At 36.2% G+C, this 18,822-nt stretch overlaps 1 protein-coding gene across 1 annotated transcript in view; it reads right to left on the reverse strand.

Moving 5' to 3' along the window:
- Positions 1-4,856: 4,856 nt before the first annotated feature.
- The window catches only part of KDM7A (lysine demethylase 7A), a 113,048-nt gene continuing 99,082 nt past the window's right edge, over positions 4,857-18,822 (reverse strand). The window contains exons 19-20 of the mRNA XM_001367912.4: positions 13,384-13,657; positions 4,857-11,586 (exon numbers count right to left, since the gene is read on the reverse strand). Of these exons, the coding sequence (XP_001367949.2) occupies positions 11,492-11,586; positions 13,384-13,657 (369 nt within the window). The 3' untranslated portion in view covers positions 4,857-11,491. The remainder of the gene's footprint in view (positions 11,587-13,383; positions 13,658-18,822) is intronic.

Consider the following 18,822-nt stretch of genomic DNA (forward strand, 5'->3'; position numbering starts at 1 on the left):
TGAAGCATAGTAGATTTCTTCTTAATTCTTTTTTTTTTTCATTTGAGATCTCTTCTCAAAAATGACATAGAAAAATGTTTTACATGATTTCACGTGTAAAGTCTATATCAGATTACTTAGTGTCTGTCTCAGGGACAGGAAGGTCAGGAGAGAAAATTTGGAATTCAAAACTTTTAAAAAATGTTTTTACATGTAATAGGTAGAAGTAAAATATTTTTTAAAATTTGAACACTAATGAGGAATTTGGGGTTATCTCTGTGTTATTTCTCACTCTCTGAAAACAACTACCCTTTGAGAGCCGAGCCAGTGGTCTCTCAGAGGGTAGGGTCATTCTGTTTAGGTGGAAGCCAGTCGAATAATGGATGAGAGGCACTGTGTGCTCAGTCTTACGTGTGTAGGCATTACACAGTGCTCTGCCATGGCATGAGGTTCTTTCTATAGGTTCAGTGAGTACATACTTTTCTGGCATACAATCAATTTTCTACATACATTAACAAATCACTTAATTAACATTCTGTGATCATTGACCAACAGAGAAATGATGGAGATAAATGACATGGATAGGGTAATCTGGAGGTTAGTTCCTTCTGACCTGCTGGGAGAATCATTGCTTTTGATCAGCTTTCACAATCAATCACAATTACTTAGGAGATGGGTAACAAAACATTTTGTAGCTAGGTACAGGGTTAAAGGGTAACAAAGCAGATCAGAATTGGGGTTTTTCTCAATTTACAAGTTCTGTTTTTCTTGTGTTCCTTTAAAGTAACTGGCAATGTTGCCTGGTTTCTGTCTGTAAACAAATTCAGAGATGTGTGTAACAGTGTATGTTTTAGAGGAAAGACTTATTGTGGTGCTTAAGCATTTGGTTGGTGTTGGGTGTGGGGCCTTGGAACATGTTCTCTACTTGAGAATGAAGGGGTAATGGGTAGTGATCTTTAGGTTTTAATTCTGTGACTATAATCCTTTTGGGGTACTAATCTGGGGAAATTGGGATGGGATGTATATTTATTCTATAAGTCTTTGCTCTTATATCATTTCATCTGTAGTGGAGAGAGAACAATAATCATCCATTAGTGAGGGAAGTTAGAGAGAAGTCACAGAGATCAGTGGGGGCTTCATTTTTCCTGTGACTCTGTCAACCAGTGGGGGTGTGATGGCTCCCAGCAACTACCAAATGTGCCATGCATGTCCTTGGTAATAAGTGATGGACCTCCATTGTTAACTCTCTGTGGCCTACTTATGTGCTCATGTCTCTCCATTGTTCTTTAGATCACACACAATTTTGGTTATTGAAAGACCACAGGGTTCAATGATTTCCTCCATATAGAAAGCATAACTCTGGGAGATTATTTGGATAGAAAAAAATGGATTTGGAAGTCAGGGAGCAGTTTTATGATTGGCAAGTTCCCAAATACTCTCAAGCCTGGTTTTGCCTTCTCTAGTGTACCACTCCTTTATAATGTCTGCCCGATATATACATAGATGTATATATAGTAGTCTCTTGGTGATCGAGAATGACTGTCTTTGTGCAGTTTCATCTACGGTGTACCCTCATGTGGCTTTGGAGTCCAAAGGCTGAGGCGCAGAGTTTGTGGCACATGGGGCCTGGGACGCCAGTTGTTACGGGAGGTGCAGTTGTGGCCTGGTGTCGGTGTTCACGCTCAGCGGCAAGACGTCGACGTCGCTCTTCTTCAAAGGTGGTGGCGGCATGGTGAATGTGGGTTCGCCAGCTGCTTCTGTCAGAGGCAGTGAGTTCTAGTTGCTTTGGTGTAATGCCAGCCCACTTCAATTTGAACTTTAGACTTTATATACATAGATGTACCAACTTCATAATTCCTCTACTCACCTTGACATGATATTTGGGGCAAATGCATTCTTCATCCACTTCGTTTAGACTAACTAACCTTTTTTGAGGTCTAATATTTGGGAGTTTGATGAAATCAGCAGTCCTCCACAAACAGGAGCATCTGGAGAACACCATCGACGAGGAATCCTTTGATTGGTGCAGGATATCTTAGGATCATAGCTCTAGAGCAGTTGGGAACTTAAGAGTCCTCTTGTCCAACACCCTCAATTTAGAGACCAAAAAACTGAGACCCAGAGAGATTCTGACTTGCTCAAAGTCATGTCATGAAGTGGCAAAGCTAGGATTTGATCTTATTTTCTAGACTACAAATTTGAAAAAAAGATGCCTATGAGACTCCAAGTTCAGCACTGCAATATGCTGCCTCATAATGGCACTGGCAAACATCCAAGAGAATGTAAACTGCTTAAAAAGTGGGGGACTTTTTCCCCTTTTTGATTAACAGCAGTTAACAGACTACCCTGCACACTAGGCCTCTAATAAATGTTGAATACTTTACCCAATCGTTATGTTTCATTTTGTGACTTTGGTTTTTATCAAAGAATTTCTAACCTGTTATCTTTCTGGTCACATCTGGGAATCTTGTATGACCTTAACTTGAACACGGAAAATGGCTTGTGGCAGACGAGTTCTTAATGCCATTTAGTGCTACTGAATCAAAATGCTTTTTGTTCATAATCAACATAGTATCATCTTGTATAATTGGCCAGTAGTGAGGAATTTATAGTGGGAAATGGAATGAACCACATTGATTCCATCTTGTGCCTCAATTCTAGCTCAATTGCCCCCCCCCTTTTAAATTATGGGTCCAATCCAGTTTCTATCTTGCAAAAAAAAAAATTCATTCAATTATAGGAGTTGTAAGGAAACTTTATTGCATTATTTGAACCTCTCCCTGCATAGCTGGGAAGTTGGACCACCTCTACCTGCTGCTTGGAGTTTCTTAACTAAAGATCTAGGTTATACTAACCAGAAACCCAATCAGATCCAAAGACTGATGCAAGTTTTCTCATAATTTTACATCTCGAGCAATCTGTGTCATATCAGAAAGCTGGCCCCATACTGGTCAATCACTTACTGTTTCCTTGTTCCTTTATTTGAATACACTTTGCAGGGAAGTGGGGGCACTTCTTTGTCTGACTCAAGGAAATTGCCTGGCCTATCCACTAGCTGCCCTAGTTCCCAATCTTTTCACCAATTAGAAATCTTACTAATTTTGTATCCTGGTTTATAAGCTATTATCTTTTCATGCATAAAAATCAGTCTTCCCCTAGATTTGAGGGCCCAATGCCAAGCCGTGGAGGTCTGGTCTCAATTTGTTATGCAATTGGTATACATTGCTTAATAAACTGATATGCTTAAAAGTTTGAACCTTTTTTACTCATCACTGAACAAGAATACATGGTTGACTACAGAAAACTGGGTATGGAGGCTTACGTGTCCCTAGAACATCCCTTGCCTGTTTGTTGTCCTCATAATGATGTCACAGGGCGTGTGAGAATTGGTAGGTATTATCTTCCAATGTCTTTTTTAAAGTAATAATACAGGGCATCCCAAAAGTAGCTTTAATAGCTTAATCTCCCATAAGCCTTTTGAGATAGCCGGTAAGATCTATGACTTTTCCCCCAATTCTTTTGCAATCTTCTGTTCCTTAAGCTAACTTGAGAAATTGATGTGTGCCTTTAAAAGTGTGTCAGCTCTAGCAGAGACTCTGTGTATAATCTGCTCAGGCCAAGCTAGATAGACTAAAGTGATGGCTGTCAAGTGGCATGCATCCAAAGGGCTTCCAAGACCTGAAATAGCATCTTCACAGCAATTAACAAAGGCTTTCTCGACTGTAAATAGTACCTTCAAGCCCCAAACTGGAATCTTCCTGCTCCATACCAATTGGGATGGATCCTCATAATAGTAACAATGGCAAGAGCTAGCATTTATAGAGTGCTTACTATGGCCAGTGATGGTACTAAGTGTTTTACAGACATCTCATTTGATCCTCACAATTCTTCAAGGTTGGTGCTATTATACACCCCTCATATTCCAGAAAAGGAAAGTGAGGCAGATAGAGGCTTATACAACTCACCCAGGATCACAACACTGGTAAATGTCTGGGGCCACATTTGAACTCAGGTCTTTCTTGCCTGAAGGCCCTTGGGCCCAGGGCTCTATCCAATGGGCCACCCACCTAGCTTAGGAACTCCTGGAAGGTCAGAGTATAAGTGCCCTCTACATGATCAGTGTTTGGTGCAGATGCAAGTTGGGCCACCTAAAAAGGCAGTACCAATGGCAACACCAGAGGTAACTCCACAGCAGGACTGTTATTTTCTTTTTGAATTGTCCTCTAGGTTTCCAATCCCTTGGGTGCCATTGGCAATATTAAGTAAAAGGAGAAATGGAAGTCGGAGAGCCAAAGAGAAAGAAGGGGAAAGGGCAGGAAGCCTGAAAATGGGAGAAACTAGGTAAGCAATAGATGGGATGAGGGAAGAGAGGCAGGGATAGGGACTAGGGGGAATGAGGGGGAGAGAAGGCAGGGAGCCTTCAAAGTGCCTGACCCATTGGGAGCCCTCTCCAACTTGCCCTCAATTTTTAGACATTATTAACTAATTAGCAATCTTTATTTCTACAATTCATACTAGTATATTACTCATGGCTTTTCTGAGGCACCAGTTCACAAGAAGTCCTAGATCACTATATTGATCTGAGTAAAATGATTTAAAAATCCATCTTCATTGAAACCTGTTGAGAACATGAAGTCTCTAGGGATCTATGATATATGCTTCACATTCCTTTGTGCCTAAGAGCTATTCAATTTATGGAAACTAAATTACCAGACTAGGCCCAATGAATAGGAAATCATCTGGTAGTTGTAAAAAAGAATCTTAATTTTCAATCCTCTGAAACAGCAAGATGCATGTATTTACAGTCACTTCCCACAACCCCAAAGAATCTTCTCATGAGTCAGGAGACAGTAAAGGGGCACAGTCAGAACTGGAAATAAAATTCAGAATTTTTTCTTCCAAAGACACAGTTTATACAGCTTTCAGCATTTATACCTTCAAACAAAACCAACAACAACAAAAAATTACACTGGCGTGCTAAAATCAAAACAAAAAGTAATACCAATTTTAATCTCAATATCTTAAAGTACAGAAATTGTAAAGTATGAATACCAAATACAAATTTAAACAAGTCACTTGTCCTTCCCTATGACCAATGTAAGCTACTTCAAAACTTACAAATTTAAGTAAAATAGAAACAAAATAAATACTGTACATACACTTTCCCTGCCTGCAGGCAAAAGATGGGAAATACTGTTATGAATTGGAAAAAAAACAAAACGTTCTTCACACTTCAGCATCCCATTTCCCAGCCAAACACCCAATTGCAACCCAGTGTGTTTCTGTAACAAAAGGACACACTCTGTGCACACATACTGACAACTTATACAAATAGACAAGATCCTACCCCAGAGACACCCAAAGTAAGAAAAAATAGCAAGAGTCAACTTGGACCATAAAAATCATTGTGGGGGGGGGGAAGAGGGGGAGAAAAGGCAGTCAGGTTAGCAAAACATTACTACAAAACTAGTAAATACCATAGCCAACAACTGTCCCCTTTTAAAATTTCACAGATTAAAAAACAAAACATCATATCCCCCCTCCAAAATATCACCACAAAACCTGCTGAAGCACTGGCAAAGTCAAGACATTTCACAGTAAATGTGAAAATTTGTATTATATAATTTCTTAAAGTGAAGCTCTCCACTTTCTTTCCACAGCATGAAATTATTATGGCTTAATTCATATTCAAAGTAGAAAAGTCTTTCCCAAAGGAAATCCAACTGCAAAGATGCAGCTGCATTTCCCAATGAGTGCTGTGACATCCCACCAAACCGCTGCATGATTTGTGACGTACTTCTCTCTGAACTTTTTTGGGGAAAATGAGATTGCAGCTTTTAATCTAGCCTCACCCTAAATTGTAAGGCCTTTAGTTTGGTTTAAGTTTCTTCTGAAAGATAAAACAGCTCTAGGGTTCATGTAGTGAGTTACACTCAAGCCCCTGATTATATAATGTAGAAGTAATGTGTAAGTATCTTAAATAAATAAAGAAGGGTTGATCTTTAAAGTTAGCATTATTAGAGGAGAAAAAGGATTTCAGGCAAGGGAGTTAACTCCATAGTGGATATTAGATTTACTCCAAGGAGTTCCCCCATAAAACCTACCAAACAAAGATGAAAATCATTGCTGAGTGATTTTATTCCTACAAAACCATGACCATAACTCACTATGTTCTAGTCAAATATACCTCGAGGAAAGTGGAAACTTATAAAGAAAAATGGCCGAAATAAAACCAGGAGAGGGCAAAATTTATACAGAATATCTCCCTTCCCTGTAGCTGCTTCCTGAAATAGCAGATTAAAAAAATGAATGAATGAATGGGATATGACAAGTTGCATAGGTAAACTACTTGGAGGTCATCAAAGGCTACCTAGTAGCCAGGGTTTATTAGGAAAGTAGTGCAGAAGAAAAACTTGCTGGAAGATTCAGTGCTACTGGTTTCTAAGAGGTTTTACCCTCATTTTCACCTTTTCCTTATTAAGACACAAATTCTTAGGCAACTTAGGAAGGGGTCAAGGTTTGAGAAGAAGGGAAGGATATACAGGTAAAACCACAGTTAACCACAATAAGCAAATCTCTTTAGTGATAAGGTTGTTGTTGTTAGGGTTGTTGTTGTTTTTAAACTATATTAAAGATTTTTTTTTTACACAAGTACACCAAATGTTTGATTACTAATGGCACAGTCCCACTACAATAAAAAAGAAAACCTTATGAAAAAAATAATCATTTCATCATTCCAGTTAGGTTCAGCCCCCTAACTATAACCATGATACAATAATGCTTCTCTTATTCCTCCTAATTTTCAGTAACCAAATCAATACAAAAAAAAACGGAAACAAACAGCTGATACAGCAGGGTATAATGAATAGGAGACTTATAGTCTCCTTGGTTAAAATGTATTTAACTAGCTGTATGTGGCTGAGGGTAAAGGGAGCTTCTCTTTTTTCAGTTGCTTCATCTGTAAAAGGGAACTAATATACTTTTATGAGTCTGAAGACAGGGAAACTTTACCAATAATCTCTTGCTATGTTACAAGTCTAAAATCTAGAATTTGGTGAAATCTCAGAGTAGGTCTCTCTCTCTCCCTTCAGGCTCAATTTTTACTGGAACAAATGAACTTCACAGGCTTTTGCTTATTTATACTTTTGTTAGTCTTACCCTCTTCGAAGTGAAACCAGCCATTCATCCTTTTACTTTTGGTGATCATACAAGGAGTAAAAAGTTCTTACCATTCATTTGTATTAAGTATACACTCATCAATATGGAGAGATCACAGAAAAGATCAAAAGTAAGGGCAAATATGGGTGTGGATGCGATTATTTTTAAAAACATTCTGGTCTAATAAAAAATGTATTCTTCCTCACTAAAATGGATTTTAACTTTATTGAGATCTGATAGAACTATCTTTACCAATGTTCTAACTTCTCAACACCTTGTTTTAAAGAATTTCTTTACTGAAGCCAGCCTTCGAGATGGTTTAAAAATTTTGTATTACCTTCACCTGAGAGGTGGAGATGGTATGTAGTATAATGATAGCCCATTTCTTTTTTAGAAAGTTATTCTATTATGCTGGTTTAATTATGATTTTTTTTAATCAGCAAAAATCCAATTTCTCTCTTTTCTACCCCACTCTCATTGAGTACCAATATTCCAGTATCTGTTAATGTTAAGATTTTTAAAATTACCTCATTCTTCTTAGGGCAAATGGTATCACTTCCTCATTTCACTAACACATGAGTCATCTTACCTCAAGAATTGTATCTACCTCTTTTTATTCAGCCTCTTCTTAAACATTTTTCAGAACTCTTTCAAAAATGAGTAATGAGTTTCCCATTAGGAAATAAATGTTAGGATCTGTGTCATTTTCACTCTTTAAGGTTTTTATGGTATAGTAAAAATGTGCCCATTCATAAAAATAACAATTTTTAAAATCAGTTTTAAGATACAAACATTAAAATGATCAACTTTTCATAGCTCCTATTTCAAGTACTTCTGAGTTTGTTTTAATTCTATAGTGATCTGTCTTAGATCAAATTACTAAAACTATGCTGAATTCCCCCCTCTCCCCCCAAGATCCTTTCATTCCAGGAAGCCAAAAGGTAAAAAAGCTCAACAGGGAGATATACTCAAAGACTCCTTCCCTCTGTTCCTTCAGTTCACATGTGCAGTACACAGCAGGTGCTTGACAAAATACCTTTTCATTTGGTAAAAACTAAGAGTACATTTGTTAGGGAGAGTTGGTTATGATGGTTGTTTTTAACAGTCTCAAAATTAGAATCAAACTAAGTGGTCAACTAATGATAATATGAACTATTTTACCTTTATGAATAAAAATAGGCAGATATGGACCAGAAATTCCTTCTTTGCATATAATACTCTAAATGATACTGATCAAAGAAATATTTTAAAGTATTTCCAAAAAACTGGACTATTATGAAGTTATAAGTTGCAGATCTTACTAAATTATGCTATCCAGTTATACTTCTTGGTATAGCATTACTTGAGATTATAAACTTAATAGAAGAAAAAAAAATCTATAAGAAAACTTAAACTGCTGTCTATTATTATGTAAAAATTGGATAGCTAAAGTCATGATTTCAAATTTGGAAGTCTTGAGCCCTTCTATTATGACTAGTTAACTGCCCACAAACTATTCCATATAAACTTGCTGAGCCTTTCATGGCCTATATGACCTATTTGCAAAGAGCAGTGCTCTAAAAAACCTGAAAAATGTTTCTGTCACAAAGCCTGAAAGTTTTTAAGACAGTTTGTGCAATGGGAGCTGTTGAAGATGCTTCACTGGTTCTGTCAAATTAAATGGGAGATAATGGGATGGTCTCACAAAATGTAATTAGCCTGGTTATCTCTTAGAAGAGGTGCTTGAGAAGGACTATCTCTGTGCCATAACTCCTCACTTCTTAGAAGGGGAGACTTCTAGCACTAGTTATCTCCTTCAGATCAAAACATGAAAGACCAAGAAATCTTAGCAAGATTTGGTGTCCCCAGAGGACCTGATGAGAAGGTCAATGAAATTGTAGCCATGGTTCCCCTCAATCAGAAATATACAATTCCCATTTCAGCTGCAGTGGTTATTAGAGGCATATTTTAAACTAAATTATCTAGTTATTGGAATTACTTTGGGGATGGTGATTTGATTTCCTATTAAGTGAAGTTCATTTTCAGAATTTATATACTGGCTATTCATGGTTATTATTTACTCATAATCAAAGTAATCAAAGATGAATATAGGCCATGTGTTATAATCCATAAAATAATTCGGTTTGATTTTAGGTTATCTGGCTAAAGAAAATAAAGTTAGGCAGCTACAAATATCTATAACTGTTGCTACAAATTAGATTAGTACATATCTCAGTTTTTAAAAATCAGTTTTAAAGTCATTTTTTTCATAGGCAACAATCTATTTGTATTCTATCCCTGACACCAACACTGTCTACACAAAACCAAAACATTACTGTATTTCAGTGGGAGAAAAGATCAGTCAAACCAGTTTTTTGGCATCATGTAGAAAAAATAATCAACTAGTTGACTCGCTGAATAATTCAGTTCTCAACTAGTTGTTTTGGCATAGTGTGGACATAGCTTAAAGTGAGCTCTTTATAGACATCTTACGTTGATAGATTCTTCTCCCTGACAACCAGAATGGATCTGTCTTGAGACATATCCTGGGTTTGGAAAAACCAAGGAAGGTAAATTCATCACCTGTTTATAATTTACTTTTTTAAACTTTGGAAGGAAGATATAAAAATGTAAATCTGGGAGGCAATATAGTCTGCTTGTTTTAGTTCAACAACAGAAATCAGCACAAAAACACAAATCCCATCTGTTTGCTAAATGAAAGTAAGACAAATCAATGATATGGCTATATTTCTTCATCATAAAAATAAAGCCTACTCCATTTCCCTCAGACTTGAAATTCTTAGCTGGAACATACAAAATGCCCTTTTTGTCAGAATCAAGAACAGCTATTTTTACACTCCAACCCCATTCAGTATTTAAATTGTTACCAAAAAAATATCAATTGAAAAATATAAGCTACTAAACAAGCAATCCCAAAGTGGCACTCAATAAGAAGTGTGTACAAAACAAATGTTTACTTTAAAAATAAGTCTCATCTTCTTTATGTATTGGCTAAGAGGGAGTAAACTGCAGGAACCACCTACTTCACCTCAAACTCAGGCCCAAACTAAATCTTCAAAGGTTACAAGATTAAACAATCAATCCTACTTCTTCAATGCCCTTGCTGTTCCTCTATAACTTAATATATTAGAAACCTATTATGATAGGGCTTAATTAATATAGCTTTATATACATGTCAGGCCAAATCATACACCCCTAAAACAATGAGAATTTAATTTTTCTTAACTTGTTACAATACCCTATAAAGGCAGGTATTTGTTATTACTGACTCCTCCTAACCTTCAACCACTCTCCTGCAACAAAATCTCAAAGGGAACTTATTAAACAAATAAATTAAATTATATCAGTCATAAAGTTTTTTTTTTTTCTGAATGAGGAAAAGGATATTAAAAAGTAGTTTTCTTTGGGGCCTAACATCAAATTTACAAATGAAAATTCAAAATATCTGGTTATTTTCTACTTAAGTAGAAAACCACAACTGTCAAAGTGAGAAAAAGAAGTGGGTTGGTTTGGTTTGGTTTGGTTTTTGCAATATTTTTTCTTTTTCTTTTTTTTGGGAAAGCCTTGGGTATTGAAGTTGTTTCTCTGTAAAGCAAAGATTCTTCTTGGGTTGTCACAAAATTCTTGACAACAGAAAAAGAAGATGGAATAAGGTAACTAACTTGGATGACACTATGCAACTCGTAAATTAGAAAAAGCCAAGCTAATAGCTTATTAAAAAAAAAAACACAAAATATTATAAAATAAAATGAATTTCATATACATCTTAATTTAAAATAATTAATGCATCAAATCCCTGTTTAAGACTTTAACCTGAATTTCAAATTTTAAGAGTTCAGACAAATTACTGTTACTATGGCTCTTCACCACATGTAACACACGCTATCAAAAATAATTTAAAAACCTTCACATTCTTAAATCTAAATTAGTGAGATACTTCCCCACGAGTCTTCCAAATAAATAGCTTAAAAAAGAAAGAATTTAAAAGCTGTCAACTTTTTAAAAAATCTGTTAAATAAATTATCGATAACTTTCTTTACCCTACCACTGAAAATAAGTCAAGACACTACCAACAACAAAATGATACTCAAGCCCTGACAAGAGACCAGCCCTAGCTCCTGGTCTCTTTTAAAGTTCTCCCCTCCTTCATCCTCCCCCCACCAGGTCCACAATGGTTATTGCTCAGTGGGTGTGGCACAGTGAAAATGCAGCATCAGGTTCATTTTGTTCTTCAGGCAGTGTTTTATATTGTACATGCAAGTCTGCTTCAAGCAGATGAACAGCAGAAGCTCCAGGCCCCAATGCCCTCAATACTGGTCTCCAAAGGTGAGAGTGGCAGCAATACTGGCTACCATCACACAAAGAAGCGTGCATGGCCATTTCTGTTCAACTTAAGGATCTTCCCAAGGCGCTGCTTGGCAGTTGCCATTCCTTTCTTTGGACGTTTACCTACAATATATTAACACCAGCATGTTAACTAGAATTAAGAAGACAGTACTCATCAATAGAGATTTGTTTTTTTAAGAAAGGGCAATGTTGCTAACAATCTAGATGTTCTAAATGGCAATGTGTAATTCTTTGAAGGTAAAACATCACATAGACTGGGCAAACCAAATTACATTTGTATTTCCACATATTTCTCTTCTTCCATCAAGAAAATAATTATAATACTTCTTTCAATTTTCTTGTGAGGAAATCTTTATAAGATACTAACTACAGTCATGAATGTTAATTTCTCAAAGCATTGGTAGGACCCATCTGGCATTGTTAAGGGATTATTTCAGAACAAAGCAGATCCCAGGACATTTTTTAAAAATTAAACAATAACAAGTGATCCAGCAGAAAACTGCTCACAGTCTTCTTTGGCTCAGAGGAGGGATAATGTGAGTGAAAAATCCCCTACCCCCTTCTATGAGGATTTGATTTTAATGTTAGCAGTAGTATTGAGTTAATCATAATTGTAATTCTAAGGTAAATAATGTTAGTGTAAGTAATGATTTTGGTAGGCCTTTTATGACTATTTTTAGTATAAGTTTTAAAGTAAGATAACTGCTTGGATATAGTTAATCACTGTTAGCACAGGTCACTGTTTTCGCCTTTGCTTATAACTTGCTATATCATGCCCCCTCAGCAATCATGGTCTTGAACCTGTAACTGGATTTTCACCAGCACAGAGGCTTTTGCCTGCGTTAGAAGCCTGGTGATACTCCTTCACCTTTGTATACAGCTTAGTATACACCATCAGGCTTTTGGCCCACTTGGGGGCCTGGCACCTCCTCCTTACCCTGGTCATCTTGGTATACATCATCCTTGACATCATCAGGTTTAGAAAGTAGGGTTCAGGCCCCCTCCCTCACTCCCCTCTTCTCTATCAAGTGACTTCTTCTACCAATGAGAAGTATTTCCTGATTACTTCAACCAATCCACATCTCTATTTTTAATCATTGTCTTATGATAAGTTGTGATATTCTTGGGGTAGAAAATAAGTCTTCTCACAAGGGTTGGGGTCTTTTGATCTTGACAAGAAGATCAGCTTTACTGGGAGACTGGCCTTCTTGCAATAAACCTATTTCTTTATGGCTTGGAGACTTTGTTTATCATTTGTGTTCCTGTGGTTAGAAATTATACAACACAGGTGATTTTAGACTCTTGCTCCTAGATCATCCTACAGTGAGGCAGTTAGGAGGTACAGTAAATAGAGCAGTGATCCAGAATCTGAAAGACTTGAGTGCAAATCCAGCCTCAGACAACCATTAGCTTTGTGGCCCTGGGCAAGTCATTTAACTTCTGTTCACCTCAGTTCCCTCAAATGTAAAATGTTGATAATAGATAATAAAATAAAAGGGTTGTTATGAGGATCAAATGAGAGAAACGTGGGGGAAAAAAGTGCTTAGCTCAGTAGCTGGCATGTATTGAGTATCATATACATGCTTCCTTTCCCTCCAGAGTTCACAGAGCACCAGGGTTATAGGCTCGCAAAGTCCTCATTGCCTGGTACCCATGACCAATAGCTATGGAGCTCCAAGCTGAGTTTAATACATATTTGTCCATAAATGAGCCACTCTATATCTGCTGCTCACTAATCTCCTGCTCTCTTGTCCTTTTCTTATTTTTGGCAGTTTATGATTATGTGGGCTTTCTGTAGGATATGTTTTAAAGTCATTTGTCTCATTTGTTCCCCTTCTAAAGTAAACTAGATATTCTATTTCAAGTGGGGAGACCAGAAAGAGCTGCAAGGTCCCTTACCTTTAGTTGCCTGGTTGCTGATGGGTGGTGGGTTGGAAGCAGGGCGCTTGATCGGGTGTAGTGGTAAAGAAAAGGAAGCTTCACCCCCAGAACTTTCTGGGCTAAAATTGCCATTGCTCATCTGGCATGTGCCTGGCATATAGCTTGGATTTTGTGCACACTTCCCATTTTGAAGGCTTGAACCACTGCCATCCATGTAACTCCTACTTTGAACCTTCTGAGTGAATTCCGGCGAATCTTCTTTTTTGATATGTTTCTGGGCTTTACCTGGATCCTGCAACAAAAGAAACAAAACATCTGAATCCACACATGGAATTTGGCACCTCGAATGGCTCATCCTGGGGCCCTGGGCTTTCCCTGGCTTTGGAAGTTTTCCTAAAAAACAAGCTAACTCAGGGATCCTTTACCTTTTTGTGTCATGGAACTCTTAGGCAGTCTCTTGAGGCCTCTAGATCCCTTCTCAGAATATTTTTTAAATGTATAAAATAGAATGCATGGGATTACAAAGGAATCCATTTATAATGAATATAATTATTAAATTCTTTTTTTAAAGTTCACAGAGGCCAGGTTAAGAACCCCTGTGCTAGAACCATTAAAACATTGATCACAATAACAGGAATATTGTAAGGATGATCAACTGTGGAAAACTGTTCTGATCAAGACAATGATCCAAGACAATTTCAAAGAACCTATAATGAAAAATATTATCCACATCTAAAGAAAAAATGGATAAGCTCTCAGTGCAGATGGGATTATATATGTTTTTACTTTCTTTATTTCTCTTGCTTTTTGTTGTGTTTTTTTTTGACAACATGACTAGAGAAAATGTTTTTGCATGACTTCATACACATACACATATAATAGGTATTATATTTTTTGCTTCTCAATGGGTTCAGGAGGAAGTGGAAGGAAAGAGAGAATTTGGAACTCAAAACAAAAACATCAAAAGAAATTCAGTGGTAGCTATTTAATTATCACCAAAATAAAGCAATTTTAAATCAACACAATTCCAATTATTCTTGTCAATTAAGGCAGAGAAATGTGACAATCTAATATAGACTTAAAAAGCTTGAAGAAAAAAACATTAGAGATAATGAAACCCAGTTCACTAAGCATGACAATAAGACTCTCAATATAATCCTGCTCTCTACCCTCTTATTAATAATATACAAACAAGGCATAATGAACAGATAACTTTACTTAAACCTATACCATCTTCCATCTTAGAATCAATGCTATGTATTGGTTCCAAAAATGAACATTAAGGGCTAGACAATATAGGTGAAGTAAAAGTGATTGACCAGTCACACAGCTAGGAAGTGTCCAAGGCTGAATTTGAACCTGGGACCTCCTGTCTAGGCTTGGTTCTCAACCCACTGAAGCTGCCTAGCTGCTCCCTACTTATTTATTTCCTACCAATAATAATTAATTTTCTCACTTTATAAAATTAATTGATTCACCTATAGAAGTGAAGCACTTTGAAATTACAATCCAGGTAGTGTGAACATAGTTAAGAAATTTGATTATTGACTCTGACGCATATCTTAAAACAATTTTTAGAAATAATTTTTATTGATATCTTTTTGTTTTTTGTCATTCCTAAATATATTTCCTTACCATTAACTAAATGAACAAAGAAAATCAGTTAAAAAAAACAACATAGTCACTTTATCTGACAATGGATAAAGCATATCTTTTCACTAAAGGATTAGGCACTGCTTTCATTTTTGTTTTTGACCCTCACTGCCTTAAAAAAAAAAAAAAATATATATATATATATATAAATTTAATGCATGTCCTAACTATAAACACTTTGTTAAGTATGGGAATTCTTAAACAGGTAGTCCATTGCTATTGTCTCATTGAGTGTGGTTTTTTTTTAGTCTTTTGATTTATTATTTTTTCCCAATTACATGTAATAACAAATCTACACATAAGTTTTCAGAAATTATATGATCCAAATTGTCTCCTTTTCCTCTCTTCCTCCCCCCCCCCAAGCTGGCAAGCAATTTAACTTAGATTATACATGTATTAGCATGCAAAACATTTCCATATTGTTCTTTTTCATAAGTGAATAATCACATAAAACAAAACAAAAATAAACATGTGAAAAACTATGCTTTCATCTGCATTCCAACTCCAACAGTTCTTTCTCTGGAGGGAATAGCATTCATTGTCATAAGTTCTTCAGAATTGTTCTGGATTATTATATTGCTATTAATAGCAAAGATTATAACAATTGATCATTCCACCATATTGCTGTTACTGTGTACAATGTTTTCCTGGTTCTGCTTATTTCACTCTGCATCAGTTCATGTATTTCTTTCCAGCTCTTTTTGAAATCACTCTGTTCATCATTTCTTACAGCACAATAGTATTCCTTCACCATCTTATACCACAATTTGTTTAGCCATTTCCCAACTGATGAACATTACCTTAATTTCCAATTCTTTGCCACCACAAAGCGCGGCTATGAATATTTTGGTACAAACAGGTCTTTTTCCTTTTCTTTTTTGATCATTTTGGAATCCAGACCTAGTAGTGGTATTACTGGATCAAAGAGTTTGTACTGTTTTATTGCCCTTTGCACATAGTTCCAAATTGCCCTCCAAATGGATAGATTCATTCACAACTCCACCAGCAATGCACCAATGTCCCAATTTTGCCATATCCCCTCCAACATAATCACTTTCCTTTACAGTCATATTGACCAATCTGCTAGGTGTGAGGTGGTACCTTAAAGTTATTTTAATTTGTATTTCTCTTATCAAGAGGAATTTAGAACTTTTTTTATTGGTGGCTTTGATTTCTTCATCAGAAAACTACTTATTTATTTCCTTTGACCATTTCTCAATTGGGGAATGACTTGGATTCTTATAAATTTGATTAGTTCTTTATATATTTGAGAAATGAGACCTTTTATCAGAGAAATTTGTCACAAAATTTTTTCACACTTTGTTGCTTCCTTTCAAATCTAAGTTGCATTGGTTTTGTTGGTACAAAACCTTTTAAATTTAATATAGTCAAAGTGATTCATTTTATATCTTGTAGTAATAATCTCCACCACTTGCTTGGTCATAAATCCTTCCCATCTTCACAGATCTGATGTACACTATTCTATGTTCCCCTAATTTACTTATGTCACCTTTTATGGCTAAATCATATACCTATTTTGACCTTATCTTGGTATAGAGTGTGAGAAATTGATCTATATCTAATTTCTGCCAAAATATTTTCCAATTTTTCCAGCAGTTTTTGTCAAATAGTGAGTTTGTATCCCCAAAACTGGGATCTTTGGATTAGATTGCCGAGGTCATTTCCCCATGTCTATTCCTTTGATCCATCCCTCTATATCTTAGCCAGCTCCAGATTGTTTTGATGATTACTGATTTATAGTACAGTTTAAGATCTGGTATAGCCAGGCACCCATCCTTCACATTTTTTTTCATTAGTTCCCTTGATATTCTCGACCTTTTGTTCTTCCAGATAAATTCTCTAAGTATACCATCATGTCATCCACAAAGAACAATAGTCTAGTTTCCTCTTTGCCTATTTTATACCTTCAATTTCTTTTTCTTCTCTAATTGCTACAGCTAGCATTTTTAGTACAATATTAAATAATAGTGGTGATAATGGGCATCCTTGCTTCACTCTTGATCTTATTGGGAAGGCATCTATCTAACTTATCCCCATTTCAGATAATACTTGTGGATTGTTTTAGATAAATATTACTTATTATTTTAAGGAAAGGCCCATATTCCTATGCTTTCTAGTGTTTTTATTAGGAATGTGTATTATATCTTGTTGAAGGCTTTTTCTGTACGTAGTGACATAATCATGTGATTTCTGTTAGTTTGGTTACTAATATGGTCAATTATGCTTTTCCTAATATTAAACCAGCTTTGCACTCACCTAGTCATAGAAATAATCTTTGTGATATATTGCTGAAGTCTCTTTGCTCATATTTTATTTAAGACTTTTGCATCAATATTCATTAAGGAAATTATAAATTACAAAATAAGGTTTTTAAATGGTAGAGTAACATGGCCTGACTTGTGTTTTAGGAATATCACTTCAACAGAGGAGAGAAACTTGGGGTAGGGGAAAGCAACTCAGAGGCTATTACAACAGTTCAAATAAGTATTCAAGGCATGAATGAGGGCATTGCTGCCCAGGAGGAAGGGGTAGGTATGAGAGGCATTATGGACTATAAGATTGGCAAAGAGGGAAATGACAAATGTTGGAGGGATTACAGGAAAACAGCTACACTGATGTACTACTATAAATTGGTCCAGTAATTCTCACTCAAAAAGTTACTAAACTTCACAAATCCTTTGACTCATCAAGCACTGCTAGGCCTGTACTTCAGAGATAAAAGGAAAAGGAAAAAGACACACATGGACAAAATATTTATAGCAGTTCTTTTCAGAGGAACTTGGGGAAATCCCTATGACCTAATGTAAAGTAGTAAGCAAATATAGGAGAATAATTTCTACAATGACAATAAAATCCTCTAGGAAAAAAAAAGATTTTGAAAGGCTTTAGAATTTGGAACAACCCAGTGATAAACCAAGATTCCAAAGGCCTGAAGATGCAACACATGACCAGAGGGGTGACAGACTTAAAATGCAGAATAAAGCAGATATTTTAGACATGGACAATGTGGAAATTTGTTTTGTCGCACTATGCTGTTGTGAGGATAGAATGAGATCGTGTTTGTAAGGCACTTTGCAATGGTACAAAATGGCTTAATTCATTCTCTATTATGGGCACTGAATATTAGCATTTCATGCCATCTTGTAGCTTGGTGAATATCACTGGCAAGCATACATCATTGTGTTTTCTTAAGACTCACCTCATATTTATAAACCAAGGGTCATCAAAGAAGGTTTGGGTTATCTCTTTTAAGGAAATCTTGAAAGATTTTGATTTATAAAAAGGAAACATTTTTTAGAAGCAAGCCTAGAGGGGTAAACTAGGTGGTTCGGTGGATTGAGAGCCAGGAGGTCCTAGGTTCGAATATGGCCTCAGACACTTCCTAGCTGTGTGACCTTAGACAAGTCACTTAACTCCCATTGCCTAGCCCTTACCAGTCTTCTGCCTTGGAACCAAAACCCAGTTTTGATTCCAAGACAGAAGGTAAGGGCTTTAAAAAAAAAATCAACAGAAGAGAGCCTAGAAGGCAGCATTTTGCTATACCAAACCAAATACTTCTTTTCTAAACAACAATCCAAAGGCAAAAAGAGATCCTGTAATTCTATACATCATTCAGTTAATTTTATGATAATAAAGTTCTGGTCCACCATGAAATAATGATTGTGAAGGCATGCCTCTTCTCCACTAATGCCTTCATCAAGGGTGCCTTTGATATGTTGTGATGACCTTCATAAAAAATTTATGGAGATAGGAAAGAAGGCATACAGGTCAGTAGTTGTTTTC

The sequence above is a fragment of the Monodelphis domestica genome, chromosome 5 (genome assembly GCF_027887165.1).
Source record: "Monodelphis domestica isolate mMonDom1 chromosome 5, mMonDom1.pri, whole genome shotgun sequence".
Lineage (NCBI taxonomy): Eukaryota > Metazoa > Chordata > Mammalia > Didelphimorphia > Didelphidae > Monodelphis > Monodelphis domestica.